The sequence below is a fragment of the Hyposmocoma kahamanoa genome, unplaced genomic scaffold (genome assembly GCF_003589595.1).
Source record: "Hyposmocoma kahamanoa isolate Upper Pololo Valley unplaced genomic scaffold, ASM358959v1 89, whole genome shotgun sequence".
Taxonomy (NCBI): domain Eukaryota; kingdom Metazoa; phylum Arthropoda; class Insecta; order Lepidoptera; family Cosmopterigidae; genus Hyposmocoma; species Hyposmocoma kahamanoa.
The window spans coordinates 1,419,419-1,437,361 of NW_020654520.1; the positions used below are offsets into that span (position 1 = coordinate 1,419,419).

At 34.5% G+C, this 17,943-nt stretch overlaps 1 protein-coding gene across 1 annotated transcript; it reads right to left on the reverse strand.

The window, feature by feature from the left end:
* Nucleotides 1-2,811: 2,811 nt before the first annotated feature.
* On the reverse strand, nucleotides 2,812-13,176 carry LOC113236169 (xylose isomerase-like). Its single transcript, XM_026472178.1, has 8 exons — nucleotides 13,098-13,176; nucleotides 11,568-11,714; nucleotides 9,643-9,925; nucleotides 8,367-8,801; nucleotides 6,484-6,577; nucleotides 5,726-5,890; nucleotides 3,763-3,848; nucleotides 2,812-3,048 (listed from the first exon to the last, which is right to left on the reverse strand). The coding sequence occupies exons 1-8, from the start codon at nucleotides 13,174-13,176 to the stop codon at nucleotides 2,952-2,954; spliced, it is 1,386 nt and encodes a 461-aa protein (XP_026327963.1). The 3' UTR covers nucleotides 2,812-2,951.
* Nucleotides 13,177-17,943: the final 4,767 nt, after the last annotated feature.

Consider the following 17,943-nt stretch of genomic DNA (forward strand, 5'->3'; position numbering starts at 1 on the left):
AAAGTATTCGAGTCCGTTGTGTATCATTATATCTACTTTCATGTGAACTCATCACTCGTGGATCAGCAACATGGTTTTGTGAAAGGTAAATCTACTGTATCAAACCTACTCGAATATAAAACGTACCTGTGTTCAGCTTTTGCTAAAGCTGGACAAGTGGATACAATAATCACCGGTTTCCGGAAAGCCTTCGACAAAGTAAACCATAAGCTGCTTTGTCGTAAGCTCTCATGGTACGGAGTTCATGGTAGTCTTTTAAGATGGGTGAGTTCGTATTTGATGAATCGCAGTCAGCTGGTTGCCGTCAAGGGTCTCAAATCCAGTGCTATCCAAATCAAATCTGGAGTGCCCCAGGGTTCTCACCTGGGACCATTATTTTTCACAATTTTTACAAATGACTTGGTCACTAAGTTAACCTGCCCTTGTCTCCTGTATGCCGATGATCTTAAAGTATTTAACAAGGTAGAGAACAGTAGTGACTGCGTTTCTTTGCAGAGGGATGCTACCACGATTGCGGAATGGTGCAAACAGAACTGCATATACCTACACGTCGATAAATGTTTTATTATGTCCTTTACTAACAAGCGACACAAAGTATATTTTGATTACGTTATCGAGGGTGCATCACTTCAGAGAAAGTCGGTTGTTAAAGACTTGGGCGTGTACTTTGATGAGAAGCTTACTTTTAGGGACCATTATAATTTTCTAGTATCAAAAACTTGCAAAATGTTAGGACTTGTCACTAGAACTACTAAAGAATTTAAACTTTACTAATTGCACAAAACAAACTTATTGCACTGTTTAATACCTTAATTAGAAGCACTCTTGAGTATGCCTGTGTCGTATGGTCACCTTTCTACGAGGTTCACTCTAAACGTTTGGAAGGCGTACAGAACAGAGCTCTCAAAATAGTAAGTTACAGATCACACATGGGTCGCAAATTGTCGCGTTACGAAGAGAGGTTATCACATTTTAAGGTTATGTCCTTGAATTCTAGACGTAGGGTATAAGATCTTCTACATTTACATAAACTACTTCAAGGCAGCCTGAAATCCTCAACGCTTCTGTCCCATATTAATTTTAACATCAAGTGCAATCCACGACGCCTTCCTAGACCATTCGTATTGAATGTTTATACTAATAATGTTTCTTTTTACAACCCTTTGACGAGAATGTGTCGGGCCTACAACGACCTTATGGCTGATCCTGGCAATGATTTAGGGATGGATATATTTGATGGTAATGTTAAAAGACTTCGCAATCGAATCCACAACCACCACGGTTTCTCTCTTTCATAGTTATAGCCATAGTAATTCTATTTTATTTAAGATTACAGTTTTATTTATGCCTAAGTATTTTATATTAATTTACAAACAATTTATATTTCAAACAAAATTGTTTACTCATGATTGGTCATGCTGTATGTACATGTTTAGGTTTACATTCTAGAGTAGAACTTACTAGTACATTGCTAAATGTTTAAGCTTTTGTTAAGGAGTGAATTTAAACTGTTTTGTACATCTAATAAATAAATTTAAAAAAAAATTTAAAAAAAAAACAATGAATAGTATTAAAAACAATAATAATTTGTGTACCTTATCCAATCAGGTATACCTCTTCCTACGTCCATTTCGGTACTGTTATCGTGTAATGATTCACATATTTATAAGTATTTATGTAACTTTATTGTAGAAAACAATATAAAAATTTAGACAGTTCCTATAACATTAATATAATATTATTATTATTATTTATTGTCTGATCTACAAATTTCCTAACATGAAATTCCTCTCCCGATCCGTTTTTTTCCTAAATCCGTTTCCAAAATTCCTTAACATACGAAAAGGTTTCCCTGTTTTTAAATGAAGTTAATTTATCTTGTCATTGGCTTCAACGCTGACCGCGAAAGGCCAAAAAAGAAGAAAAAAAAAATTTTTGTCTAAAACTTGACATGTTTTCCTAAAAAATAAAAACAAAACAAGTGCTAGCTAGCGAGAGCGGCAGTCGTTGGACATGAATAATCTCAATATAGAGTACTAAAAAAACTAACTTTTGAGGTCAGCGGAATTACATATATGTATTTGCCAAGTTTTATTGAAATCGGTTACCGGAAAATGCGCGAAACCGGATTCATCCCCTAGTTTTCCACCCTTAGAGGTGTAATATTTCCTTCAAATTTAAATGGGACCACAACTGAGGTACCCTCTTTCCAACAAAAAACGAACTAAATCGGTTCACAAATTATAAGTTATCGAGTGACATACATACAAAAAAAACAGTCGAATTGAATACCTCCTCCTTCTTTTGAAGTAGATTAAAAATGCTAATGGCCAGCGTTATATTCTAACATTGTTTCAAGTAGTTCATATTATTTTTAAGTGCTTTATGTGAGAAAAGCAGCTTTTGATGTATGGTCACATGTGGCTTTATTTTACCAACCCCAAATAACAATAACTTTTCGAAAACAGTACTTGTGTAGACGTGTTTCTCTTTCATTAAGGACTGTTAATCTCCGTAGCTCTGAAAAAGGTCAATATTCATAGATGGCGCTGATCAATAGCCTGGATATAGTTGTGGATATAAATCAATTCTTTTTTAATACGAAATATAAGAAGTTAGTTTTTTCCTTGTATTATTATTCAAATATAATAATAACGCAACCTATCACAAAGACGAAAATTTTTTTGTCCGAAATAATGGTTCTTTCAGGATATGTTGAATGTTTATCGCAAAGACACGATTGGGTTCGTTAGGTTAGATTAAGTTAGGTTTAAAAGCAAAAACATTTTCATCTCAAAATTGCTTTCGAGGTTATGAAATTACGACCAAACGTTATTTCCGGCATTATCCTTAAAAATCTGTGCAATAAGCGCCATCTAGTTGATCTGTTTGTTATCACTAGAAATCCAGCCAGAAGCCCTCTTTGAGTAAAAGAAAATATTATATTAAAATCAGATTCGATCGCATGTATCGATGTATCGCTGGAACACAATGTCCAAATGTTCACTCTTGTTGCATTTATATTCGGTATGTGTCGATTGGTTCTTCCTGTGGAGACAAAAACAAGATATACTGTAAAATAGAGCTTTTGTTCAAGCGTAAGTGATTGTGGTATAAAAAATACAATTTGATATTATTCTTTGAGGTCGTAACGATAAGCGCAAATTTTGAATTTCGACCTGTGAATTGGTGTCAACAGCCCATTGACTTACAATTATATGGACGACGGGTTTAATACACAAACCACGAAAAAATGTCCCAAGTCAACCTATTTAAACGACATGTAAAGGAATATGAAAAAGCTAAAACGTTGAATTTAAATTGTAATGTCATCGCAGTACTGTCTAATTTTGCTTGCTTCACTGTTAGTCGAACAAACGAAGACTAAAGCGTGAATGACGCTCTGTATACGATTTTAACGCCCTATAAGTTCGGACAATTTTTAGCGCGGACCCGACGTCCATATAATTGTAAGTCAATGCAACAGCCACATTTAATTGTAAAATATTTCGCTCGCTAATTTCTACACATTTGTTTGCAAATTTGCAAAAAGAATAGGCAGTAGGAAATCAACTTTCCCTATAATAATTCTTAATTAATATTTCTTAAGTATCACGCAGCCAGGTACGGGAAGTAGGTATGTACAAACGATATATCTTTCTGCTAGACAGGAAGAAATATGTCCAACCTTCACGAATTGTGGCACTATATTTAAAAAATATGACAGAGTCCAAAAATGTTTGTAGTTTACTAATTTCTTACTTGTAATATTCTTCACATTCTTCCAGAGAAACTTCTCCACTTATAAGGCGAGATCCGAATCCACTGTAGTACGTTGCATACCGTTGCTGAAACCGAAATCGAAATACAATGTTCCATAATACAATTTATTTTTACTGTCTGTATAAAATACCAATGTCGTTCTAGACCAGCCCGCCAACGGCCCTTCTAAAGTGGGAGTGTACCAGTCCTCGGAAACATATTTAGACAGTCTCGTCGATATCCACAGACAAATTAATATATACATATGTTAACATACACACAAAATAACACAATATTAATAATGTGTCCCGGGTTCGATTTCCGGGCCGGGAGAAATATTTGTATGGCCTACCTATATTTCTCTCGTGAGTTTAGGTGCTAATTATGTTTGTGTCCATGGCACCCGCGATACCGGGTTTCTCTAGAGCGAGGCTTCGAGTGTGTGCGTTATATATTTCAAAAGAATATGCATTTTTTTATTCTGCTCCATTTGCTATTTCTGATGTGTATCCTGGCTCCAAAGCTTCATCTCTAGACGCAGATTAATGCATGCCTTAAATATTATCACGAGTTATAGGGTTCATGCTACGGTACAACTTTTCTTATTCTTCTTCTTTTTACTTATTAGCGGTGCCCTTTTAGGTTTTCGCAAAGATCGGGTTTCTCGCTTAGTAATTGCAGATACTTCTGCAGGTTCTGGTATTCAACAAGTATCCCGAATAGAATAGAATAGAATGGAATTCATTTATTGTGTGAATGTGACGAACATTAAGGTCTTCTGAACATAATTACAGTCCTCACAATCTACCCGCCACCGGCGTACAATGTTTAAAGTACAAATCAATTATGAAATTAAAATAAACTTGTACATAAAGCATATATCATTAGTACATTAATTTCATGTCGTAGGGGAACGTGGGGTATTGGGAGCCCGCGGGTAATGAGAGCGGTGTTAAACTGGACTTTCCCAATGCTCGTATTTGTGCAAACGGCACTCCTATGTCTTCGTTAACGTTCGATAAGGTTCGAGTCCCGTGGGCGCGCAACCCCGCGTTTAGTCGTATGAGATGATTGTGTGTTTTTCGCTCCGCGCTCATAAAATTTGTTAAATTTCGTCATCCCAGGTAAGCATTAAAATGCAAAGATACTACATTGTATTTACACTAGCTGTGTCACCATATCTATATAATGAGAGCTATTTGGCTCTCCTTATCCCATTGCAATATTCACTGGATATTCCTTTGTCACTTTCTTGTTTATTTTCATTACTTTTTAACTTATATATTTTATTACTTTAATTTTTTTTTCAGACTGATTATATATAATGGCTCCCATTTGACATACGGGATTCTTACCGGCTGCCACTTCCCGAACTGTGGGGTAATGAGAGCGAATGACATGTTTTAGTTTTTTCTGTTTTAACCAAATATTTTATTTTAGTTTCATATTTTTTCTGTGATTATTTAGTATCCAGATATGTGAAGCGTGCGTAAGCGAATTATGACTTTTATTGTCAATTTTCCTTCGTAGGCTCCCATTCCCCCACGCTCCCCTAAATCTAACATTTTTATGTCATTTGGCAAGCGAATGTCTGAGGTAGTTGGTTGCAGTAAGTTAAGCCGCGATCGTAGATTATAGTTTTGTACTGTCAATTATGGAGTAATATAACTTTTATTAATGCGTACAAACAAACATAAATTCAAAATATATATACCTGTTCACGTTAAAGTATTATTTTGTGTAAACAAAGGTCTGGAAGACGTCATAAAGTCTTTGTTATATCTATATTATGCGAAAACATCTCTTGAAGGACAAATGTAGAATTGACGTTCACCCAGTTACCCCAAAGGATGACTCCATAATTGAGTATCATACACTTCCGATATCTCGGAATGGCTTGACTATCAATAAATAAGAAAATTTCATACATACAAAGAAAATTATAAAACAAAAGTTTATTTACCTGCAAATGTTTATGAAAGACCTGCTCGGCAATAACGGTGCAAGCGATTCTCAGGGCCTTTGCCGCCGCGTCAATGTACTTCACGTAGACGGTGACCATTTCTCTAAGATCGCTGTCACGGCGTGGTGTTAGCTTCAAGTTTATTCCCGCTGGCGGTATAGTGCCCTGTTGGGAGATTTAAAGTGAAAAAAACTAAAAAAATATGATAACCACATGATGTACTACACTACGATGAAACTTTTTGTTAGAAGTGTGTCTGCTGAAAGACTTTACTTAATCATTGATGGACTGATTTATTATATTAAAAACACCGAAAAATATACACCCTTACTTATCTATCTACATGAAAAAGCTTTCTATTTTCTTTGGTATTATAACAAAATATTTCAATGATTTTGTGACATATCTGCCTGGCTGCATGGCTTAACCGTTATAGAATTTTTTGTTTCATTTTAAAAACAACAGTCGAGTTGCTTTTTCAGCTTTTAGTCTGTATCTGGGAGGTTCGTAAATTATTCCAGCGTGCCATTTATCAGCATCAATGAAAGCAAATGCTGAGTTGGAATATTTTCATCAAATTCAAATGGGACCAATACTAAAGTGGGTACTTTAGTTCTTCAGGTCTTTCCAACAAGAAAAGAATCGTCGAAATCGGTTCAGAAAGAGTTTTTGCGTGACATACATACAAAAACAAATACAGTCGAATTGAAAACCACCTTTTTTGAAGTTGGTTAAAAAAGACAGACTATAATTCGTACCTGATCGATGAAGTTCTTGATCATGAGCGTCAGAGTTCTGCTATCGCAATGATCGAAGTTGTTCCAAATAGTCACCCCTCCCAGCATATTGTATCTGCGAAGGTCATTATTCAGAGATATTGTCTGCCCTAAAATTGTATCATCAAAACATGTGTTTATTTCCAGATTTTTTGTGTTTCTTGGTCCCATTTTGTACAAGAATTTAAACGCCAAACTGGCCATATATCATTTTTGTTACATAAAGGTTAAGAAAATTCTCCTAGAATTCCTTCAAAATATGCCCTACGATGATACAGAGAATTTATGAATTATCCCAAGATAAAGGTTGTCTAATTTAAGTGTAATAAGTATATGATTTGCATTTCATTTGTTTATATTTTAATAATTTTTTTTTGTTTATAATTTAATCGTCATATATTCACCTGTATAATTAGTATTTTTTACCTGAAATACAGGATTCTCCTAGTTCAGGTATATGCATTGACTTACAAATAAATGGACGACGGGCCTAATACAAAAACCACGAAAAAAATGTCCCAAGTCAACCTATTTAAACGTAGTGACATGTAAAGGAATATGAAAAAGCTAAAACGTTGAATTTAAATTGTAATGTCATCGGAGTACTGTCTAATTTTGCTTGCTTCGCTGTCAGTCGAACAAACGAGGACTAAATCGAGAATGACGCTCTGTATACGATTTTAACGCCCTATAAGTTCGGACACTTTTTAGCGCGGACCCGACGTCCATATAATTGTAAGTCAATGGGTATATGTGTTATATTTTACATTTATTCGCATAGTCTTTAGTTATTCACTTGTATAATACGTTATTCAATAAACGATTTTATTTATTTTTATTATTCAATAATAATTTGTTTCCAATCGCAATGGCAGTGATCTTCAAATAATTATTGTAACTGTACAGATCATTATTAGAGATGCATGAAACAAAAAGCGATACAGCGAAGATATTAAAGAAACAACGGAAGTAAATCATAAACTAGTATAACAAATAGGCATACCTCTATTTAAACGAAAAGCACTTAAAAAGTTTGCTTTTTAAAATAAGCACATAAGCACGCTTTTCAATTTAAGCGTAAGCGTTAACAACGTGCATAAGTTTCAAGTTCCGCTATCTATGTTTCCTAAACAAATCAATTCATCAATGTGAATAATAATTTTATAAATAAAAATAAAACTCGTGTTTTACAAATAAACTTACTTATCTTAAAACCTTTAGTGGTCGTTTGCTTTTTTTTTTTTAACAATAACGCACACACTCAACATAGCCCCGCACTAGGGAAACCCTGGGTCGCGGGTGCTATGGACACACACATAGACAACCAGAAATTTTCGCTATGCACACAACGTTGCAAGCATTTTTAACATGTTTTCCTAAACGATTTTATAAGCTTCGAACTAAAAAGCGTTTATGTGAAAAGCGTATAAGAAAGCACGTTTAAAAAAATGTTTAATAAAATCAAATTAGTAGAAACGTTAAAACAAGGCATAAATATAAAATTTAATATGTATTTTTAAACTACCAGTTAGTGTATCTGCATTGGAAATGCATTCAAGCAAAAACTAAGACTTTACTTAGAAAATCACGCTTTTTATAAAACCATCATGTTTATGGATTCAATTGTAAATTCATTCATTTTCTTAAAAAAAACATGATGTTAAGCATTCTGTATATGTATATTATACCTGTATAATTTACGTTTATATTTCTTGTAATTTGACTTACCTTTTAATGTTTTGACTCTGACCTAAAGATTACTTACAATATTTTAAACCATTGTGAGATAACGGAACCTGTACGAGAATAGCCTGTGTCTTGTGTATTGTTGCATTGAAAGGCAAAGTATTAAAGAAATATCTTACACATTAGCCATAAACATGTGGTGTCCAGGCGGGCAGCAGACTTTATAATAACGTTCCAAATTGTAATTCTTCAAAAAGTACAAACAACTCGTTACATCCCACATGTACATGTTCACCATCTCGCGTTCCATCCATCCGACGAAATTCCAACTTCCATGATTAATTGTATTGCAATTGTAATACGGCATGATTAATAATTGACATTTATAATTTAATCTGTCGCGATAATCAGCTGTCATTTTTAAGAGTTTGGAGAATAATTTTATCTCTCTTTGCACGTCCGTTTGGAATATTGAGTCGTAGCCTTCTCTGTAAGGCCACAGGAGAAAGCATTCTGCGTTTAAACGCTGAGATATTTCGAGGCATTTTTTAACTTGAGTCGCGGCCTGAATGAACGACGTGGCGTCACTGCTTGTTATTGCTCCTGAGGCGTATCTGTGGATAGATAAAGTATTATACTAGAAGATTCATAAAGCCGGGTTTTCACAATACGAGTACGTTCGGACCAAAATTCACTCGTATATTGTCAGGTCAAAATAAATTTGAAAAGTCGAAAAAAGAACTATTACACAAATTGCATTATAATAAGTTTGTGCTAAATAGCATGGCAATAGCGGTCAATCACCCCTTCCTACCACTGTGTACGTCATTTGTGAAAACGATGCTCTTCAATGTTTCTAGTAACAACGTGCGAAATTATTATCGTCAGCGTATCGTGTTAGAGGTCACTTTGACGTACATTTCAACAATTAAATATAATAAATCTTAATTACAATAATAAAAATGTGATGTTTACAACGTTTAAATTCAGAGTCATATATATGCCTCAATTTCATTTATTTTTTAAGTTACATCACTGACTTTTAATGTTAATCACGCGATTTCAAAATTGCGTGATTAACATAATAAAAAAAACAGTTTTATAGGGAATTGGCAATCGGGCGCTACGAATTGTGTGTTGGATAAAAGTCAGGTGAACGATCGCTATTGACATGCTACTTACTTATTTGGCACAAGATAGTTTCAGAAAATTGCAATTAGCCTTATTTTATAATTGGCTAATTTGTGTACAGTTCTGTACATTATTATTTTAAGCAAATAAACATTAATATTACTATTATTATCATGATGTATATATACACATTCTTAATCTTTTAATAAGTTTTGTATAACGATTGTTACTTCAACAACTCTTCTATAATTTTATTGTCTGATTTGTGAGACCTTTTCCTGTCCCGCTATTATATTAATAAATTGTTTCTTAAAAACTAAATACCTAGGATGCGAATGCAAGTCCGGCGCCAACCACAACATCTTAACATGATATCTCTGGTTCAACTCCTGAATATACTCCACCATATCGTCCCAATGCAATCTGATCTCTTCCCAGGAGGAGTCCCCAGCAGGCACGAGGTCAGTGTCGAACGCCGTCCAATACTTTACTCCTAGTTTAGACATCAAGTCGAAAAGAGCTTTCACACAACGTTTGTGATTGTCCAAGGAGTTGGTTGTATCGTCCCAAGAACGGTTGAGAGTTGATCTGCCGTGTAGATCTGATCCTAGAAAAATAATATTCTTACAAACCTTTCATATCTGTGCGAAAGGTAAAACTCCCTAAGAGCAAACTTCATGCAGGGAAGTACTGCCACCATACAGGTTTCTGCCGCCGAGCTGAAATGTGAGCATAGCTGCGCTCCGGTTGAAGGGTGCTGGCGAAATTACAGGCATATAGAACTTGCCAACTTTATGTCTCAGGGTGACGGATGCAGTGGCAGTGCCCCACAGGTCTTTGCGATTTAGAGCTCTGAGTGGCACTGCAACTGTTATTGACAGGCGTGTCGCTTACCACCAAAACGCAGGGCTTGTCCGTCTCTTGATAACATAAAAAACTCCGCATTGGCCCGCGTGGCGGAAGTGTCTAGTGTAGTGCTAAACCCTCTCCTTAGAATAGATCCATGCCCAACAGTGGAACATATCATTACATGTTCCAAAAGGTTTGGTACGATGTATCAAAGGTGTGGAGTAATAAAGAACTGTATTTTTATGAAAGCGTGTTATACCATGTAGGTAAATGATACACGGTTACCAGATCGTCAATGTAGAGAATAAGTAGCAGAAAATACAAAAAAATACAATAACTCACTAGCGAGAACAACAAACATTATAAAAACATAGATGGAATCTTAGAATAATAACGCATAGAATGATAGTTTCATATCAAACGAACTAACTGAACAAGTGAGGCAAAAATCTAATTCATGTAGGCTAGTTTTAGTAGTAGGTTAATTTTCGGTTTTAGTGAATATTTATATAAAAATACAAGTTGAAACGCGCTACTTCCTTGTGGAATGTGATGTTAATCTCTATCTATGATCTATCTATGTATTTTATGTTTGCCTGACGTATTTTTACACTTATTTACCGCACATTTCGTCATTTTTAGGTAAAATTCTTGAGCTGCTCGCGGTGCAAGTTGACCTTGAGCACTGAAGGTCCGCCCGCTCGTGTAGGCCCATTGGGAGCGCTTCAATTTGCCTCACTAAGCGTGTGCGGACTAGGTTTCTATGTGTTATTATTCTAAGGATGGAATAATAACTCGATTGTATTCTCGTTTACACTTGAAAAGTGACTCAAAAGTGACTGCGTTTTTTTTGCAGCTACTTACGCGTCGATTGTATTCCAAACCTGGCATGTATGGCGATTACAGTACTTAAAATTTTACTATTATCCTGAGTAACGGCGAAGCCAAATCCATGTACAATCGATGCCCTTACTTAAGTATCCACTATTTGTAGTAAGCGCTACACAAAAAATGGATACAATGGATAAAAGTGACTGTACTACTATTTTTATTTTTGTAGGGCACCGACTGTATACTACCATTTTTTATGGATACTTATAAAGGAAATCAAACTATTTTAAGATCTAAATTGCATATATAAGTAATTTTTCAAACGAACCGAAACGTTGCGTGCCCTTTACAGGTACCAGGGTCACGGCTAACCACGTTACATAGGACCTGTAAAGGACCTAAAACGTAGTTTGATTAAAAAAAACAAATATACGCGATTGACATCCAAAATGAAATTGTTTCATTTCCTATGTGTAACAATCACGAAAACCTAACAACTGGATAATGTATATGTATTATAATAGGTTTTGGGTGTTACATTAAGGTTCCTTTAGCTAGTAAAAACATACCATTGCCCCTGAAGTCCGTCAGTGACACGCTACACTTTAACCAGTCTTCCATTGCGCGCGAGTGAACTCGTTCATTGTTATTATAGTATCGATAACTCGACGTGTCCACGAGCGCCGCCATGTTGTTGTACTCCACTCTTTCAACACCTACGAGAAACTTAGGACTTAGTAAAAGTATTGATTATGAGGCAACAAACCAGACACCGATGAATAACTCATCAAAACACTCTTATAAGATGAGAAATGAGGCCAGAGCTGTGTAGGTAACGTCCGGATAGAGCCGGATATAGGCTTCTTGTATGCGTGTCCGGCCTAATTAGACGGTGTCCAGCTTGTGACGGTGTCCATTTGACCAGACACGTGGTCGTACGTGCGAGCAGGGCGTCTCGGTGCAATTAAATTGTTCGGTTTTATTATTGTGTAATTACAATTTATGACTTTTATTTGATAATTATAAAAAAGGTTTTATTAAACTACAACACAAAATCCTTAAAAATATAATGTGTGCGACCTTTTTACCCAAATGTTCAGCTGATCTAGCTTGCTCCCGGCCGTTCAGTTTTAAGGCTTGGCAACCCTAGCTATACGGTTACTACAATAAAGAGGTAACAAGTTGCGGCAAGATAACAACTTGCGGCAATAATGGCAGCCTTTTCTAGTTTCTTCTGTATAAATGTCTAACAAGTGCACTATTTCATACATTCAATTCCTATAATAATTCCTATTGTTAGTAATTTTCCTCAATAAAATTTATATTTTACGTAAATTTTAAGGTGTACCTATATTATAATTTTAGTGTTAACCCACAACAGTATTTTCGTGCCATCCTATGCAATAAGGCGTCGCGCAAACGTGTGTCTTGTGTTGGATACAAGCAACCGATAACTAGAAGCTAAGGTGCTGCGTAGATAATAGAGCAACTTTGATCATCGAGTTTCGACAACTGGCAACCCGCAACTAGCTTTTTATGCCGTTATTCATATCATTTCAAGAAACCGCGCATACGTAGCAACCTCAGTTGAGAGTTTCGGAAATCGACTACAGTTTTCGATTGCCGAAATCCCTGACTAAATAAATTCTTAATTGCCGCAACTAGAGATTTGCATATTTGTACGGGTTGTCTCCAGTTGCCAGTTTCCGCAACCGGCAACGGCAACTCGTGAAGGAACTTCACTCCCTCCTTAACCCTCGCAGCGTCAATCTTGACCGTGGATTTCGAAACTTTATTTAAAGTTGCGACAATTGGCAACTAGGCCTTTTAGTTGCTACAACCGGCAACCGTTAATGGAAACTTCTAAAAAGTTTCCAGTTGCGTCAACTAAAGTTGCTCCATTTGCGGAGTGACTAAAATACTATTTTCAGAAAAATTGCGGTTGCGGCAACCGGCGCCTGTGTCCGGTCGCCGCACTCGGCAACTGTGTCCGGTGGCCGGAACCGGCGACTGTGTCAATTCAATATTAATTGTACGGAAATAGAATATAGTAGTTTAAATAAGGTAACTATTTAATTTTTACTTTCGTAATAACTTACCCTGAAAATAATCAACATTTTCACTTCTAGGCTCGCGCACCTTTTGCCTTTTGGTTCCTTGTTGAGCGTACGCCGCCATATCGTTTATTTTTTACAATCAATATTTTAGCAATGTAACTATCTTCATTAAAAGTTGTACTTGGAAGTGAGACTTAAAAGTACATTATCAAAAAGCGTCCTTTCTCCAGTTAAAACCAGAACAAACAGACAGTGGTATTTATTTCATGTAATCTTATATAATACGGTATGAAAGAAGCCACCGGAGCGTAATATGGGTCACTCCCTTTTGTTTAAAACTGGATTCACACTATTGTGTGGTTTACATACTACGTTGACAAACAAAATGTACTTACTGTAATGTTTCAAAATGTTATATACATTTTAGAAAGACTTCTTTTGTACAGGATTTAACAGTTAATACCATGGCACTGTTCTAATTCATCTCAATACATTTAGAAACAATATAAAATTGTTTTTACATTGTTGTAATCAACTGTGAAAGCAGTTGGTGAAAATCAGAGAATACGTACTTTCTCCGTTTTACCCTTATATGTACTAAATTAGTAGAACCCTCAGAATGGGTATTTGGCGACCTAGACAGACATTTTAATGCCTGTCTCTGGCACCAGTTTCTCACTATATTTATTATCTCAATAATAAACTCCCTAAACAGTAGCAAGCATTATTCAATTCAATTCTTTATTGCATTTACCATAATGTTACATAGGATGGAAAAGGTTTATAGCTAAATTAACAGCGCATTTCAGACCCTGTAGAGTCTGCAAATTATACGGACAGAGGGCGATTTATTCTTACAACATTTTGAAATTTAGGAATGTTGCTTCCTAAATTGTTTTATCTTGTCTTATCTTTATCTACATAAGTTCATATTAAATTAAATAGGACTTTATTCATCAAACACACACATAATATATAGAAAATCACACGATATATGTACTAATAAATTATGAGTGATGAAAAGGCGGAAGCTTCAACATAGTGCTGTTTGTCAGTCTCCGCCTATGTTCTCTGTAGGCATCGAGTATCGACGTCTGTAGGACTTTGTCGGTGCATAATTTTGAACAAAAGGTCTACATCGAAACAAACATCGTTCATTTTCATTCATTCAGATTCATTCCAACATCGTTAACCTAACTATTTATATCTTTAAACTGCTCTATCCACTCTTCTAACTTTTATTCTAACTCCATCAAGAAGCATCAAACTGTGGAATTCCTTGCCTATGTGACATAATTATTATGTTTTATATGATCCTACTTCGATTTATGTAATTGTTATACATATATTTTACTTCTTTTTTATTTTTTGTATTTTATTTTATTTTTTTCATGTGTGTATTGGCAGTGAATTAAATATGTATTATGTTGCGCCCTCAATGAATTTTTGTACGCTTTTCTTGTAACCCGAAGGAAGCCTGTGGAAGGGCTTTTTTGTATTATTATGTATGTATGTGTCCCAGTGTGCAATGAAGAAAATTTGTGTTGTATTGTATTTATATGTATATTGATTACGAGTATTTATACAATTGCAAATTAAAGTAAGCATATTCTTTTGGTTAAAATTGATCAAATCGGAAAATAGGAAAACATATTATTTATTGTACAATTTATTTAGAAAATATGACTTTTATTATGACTTGAATATAATTTATTTGTTATTTGTTTTTATTTATTAATTTATTCTATATTCTTATTAATTTGCTTTCCATGCGTATATTCATGTGCCTATAGTTTCTCTAGTACCCTTACCTTTTAAAACCGGAACGCAGTGTTTACTGCTTAGCAACAGAAATAAGCTAGCGATATTTCCCTGGATGAACATTTTTTTCGAGAAGCATTTTTAGTAGTTGCCGCCTACTGCTTCTCCAGAGATTTAGTAGTGAACTTTAGAGTCAACGACAGCGGTGTACCTTAACTAAAACAACAGTCGGTTGTGCAATGCACAACGGGAAGTGACCGTGCCAGCTCCGGTAACTATCTGGAATATAGGGAGAATACACTGTGACACTGTCCACAGGCTGATCTAGGGTCAGGACCTGAAATTACAAGGTACATGTACATGTACTCTGTACATGCACAGGTTATAGTGCACATCCCGTATAGCCAAGAAGTTGGTAGGGTCAATCAGTATAAAGAAAACTAATGCATAAATATACGGGACTCTTTCTTCGTAGAAAAGCAACAACGTACTGATAATATTCAGTTATTTACATTGAACATTTTATATTGATTGTTAAATAAAAGAAAATATTTCTACTGGATGTTAAATATATTTATGTATATACCATTGATAGTTAGAATATAGACGACAATAAGTCAGTGCAAACAATTCGTAAATTGCACAGTAAATTCGTTTTGAAATTATCACAAAATTTTAAAATAAAGCCTTCATACTGTTACATAAAGTTCAAAAAAAAAAAGAAAAAAAATTAATTAAATTTTTATTGAATTGATATTCAATTATTTTTTGTGAAATTACTCCACTAGTTTGTTATAATTATTAATACAAAGATCGAACACTCAGAAAAAATTCCTTCGACCCGGTCGGATTCGAACCGACGTCTTCTTGCATACCGTGCCAGACGCTATACCAACTAAGCCACGGAACGAACCAGTTTTTCTGAGTGTTCGATCTTTGTATTAATAATTATAACAAACTAGTGGAGTAATTTCACAAAAAATAATTGAATATCAATTCAATAAAAATTTAATTAATGCAGTGAATAGCGACATCTCTCGCCAGGACTGGTAGCTGTAAAGGTACCTAACTGGGTGATAAATCTGTCAAAGATTTCTCATAGATGGCGCTACGACTAAAAAGTCGTTGAAAAACCAAGTACAAAGACACGACGCAAGCACATAGAGAAATTCGTGAGGTCCGTTGGTTCGTTCCGTGGCTTAGTTGGTATAGCGTCTGGCACGGTATGCAAGAAGACGTCGGTTCGAATCCGACCGGGTCGAAGGAATTTTTTCTGAGTGTTCGATCTTTGTATTAATAATTAGAAAAAAAATTATTCGAAAACATGGTGGATACCACGCAGCGAAAACGGTATATTATTAACATATTCATATTTTTCACCATACCTGTACATACATTTAGTATGAAAATTACCACTACTAGACTAGTTTCCTGTGATAGGTTAGTAAGGTTTTCTATTTCAAGGCTTTCTAAGCATTCGTAATACAATAACATGGATTATCAGGTGATAACTTTTTATTTGTATATACGTTTGCATAAATCTAACATATATTACGATCTGTTACAATCATCTGGTAATCTTTTTTTTGCCTTTTTTAATGCATTATTTATGTTCATATTAACTTGAACATGTATTGATTAATTATGACGAACAACATTGAGATGCATTATTTGTAATCATAATAATTCTAACATGTACTGATTAATTATTACAAACAATATTCAAATGCGTCAACTGTAATGAATATTTAATTATTTTCAATTTATAAGAATGATGACAGACAACAATTATTATATATCTACCCTTAGAATAATAACGCATAGAAACTTAGTCCGCACACGCTAAGTGAGGCAAATTGAAGCGCTCCCAATGGTCCTACACAAGCGGGCGGGCCGTCAGTGCTCAAGGTCAACTTGCACCGCAAACAGCTCAAGAATTTTGGCTAAAAATGACGAAATGTGCGGTAAATGTGTGTAAAAATACGTCAGACAAACATAAAATAGATACTAACATCATATTCCACAAGGAAGTAACGCGTTTCAACTTGTATTTTTATATAAATATTCACTAAAACCGAAAATTAACCTACTACTAAAACTAGCCTACATGAATTTGATTTTTGCCTCACTTGTTCAGTTAGTTCGTTTGATATGAAACTATCATTCTATGCGTTATTATTCTAAGTATCTAACACTTTTTTGAAATTTTATATTTAATCTTCTTTTTTGTTTTTTTTTTGTAAAGGGATTTTCAGTTTTTTTAATAGTAATAATCGAAAAAAGAAATCAGGTGCCCTAACTGATATCTCATTTTCTAGGTATGCACTTCACATAGCTGTCATATTAATTATTAAGTTACGAAATTTAAAAAAACCGAAAGACCCTTGTTTAATTTATTGTAATCTATTAAATATGATAATTCAACTGACATCTATTCAATTTTATTTAATTGCTGAACAACATGAATAAACGTTGAACTAATGATAATACATTTTAATAACATTGTGCATCTACTGACATCAATGAATATCTTTGTAAATACGTATCTATAAAGTTTTGATTAATACTCCTGTCCATTGTAGTCCTTTTGATCGATTGTCAAACATAAACCAATACGCAAAAATAAAATCTCTATTTTTCATCCATCATCAGTAATCGAAATTTAGGGAGTTAATTTATCTAAACTATGAACAATTCCTTAGTATGGACATACCATTTCGTGATATAATGAATTTACAACGTTTTAACGTAGTGTAGTTACGCTAAAACTCTTTATAATAGTAAACATAAATGTATAAAACAAATGTGTTTGAGCGAATTTCTTTTTTTATTGTTTATTTTCAAAGTATTGCGAAATAAAGGTCGATTCATGTTTATTTTTTAAATGGCTTAAGTATTTAAATACGTTTATACCTATAGAAACACACGTAGAAAAATATTTTTTTAAACAATAATTTGTAGCAAATACCTAATAAAAAATTATAATTAGCCGCCAATGTGTTCGAATTTCAATAAATAATTACGCATATTTAAAAATAATTAGTTCTGAGAAGTACCGGGATTTGTAGAAGGGAATGTCCACATTATTCTTTAGTCCAACTAAATTAACTCCCTCGTCTTCGAGATC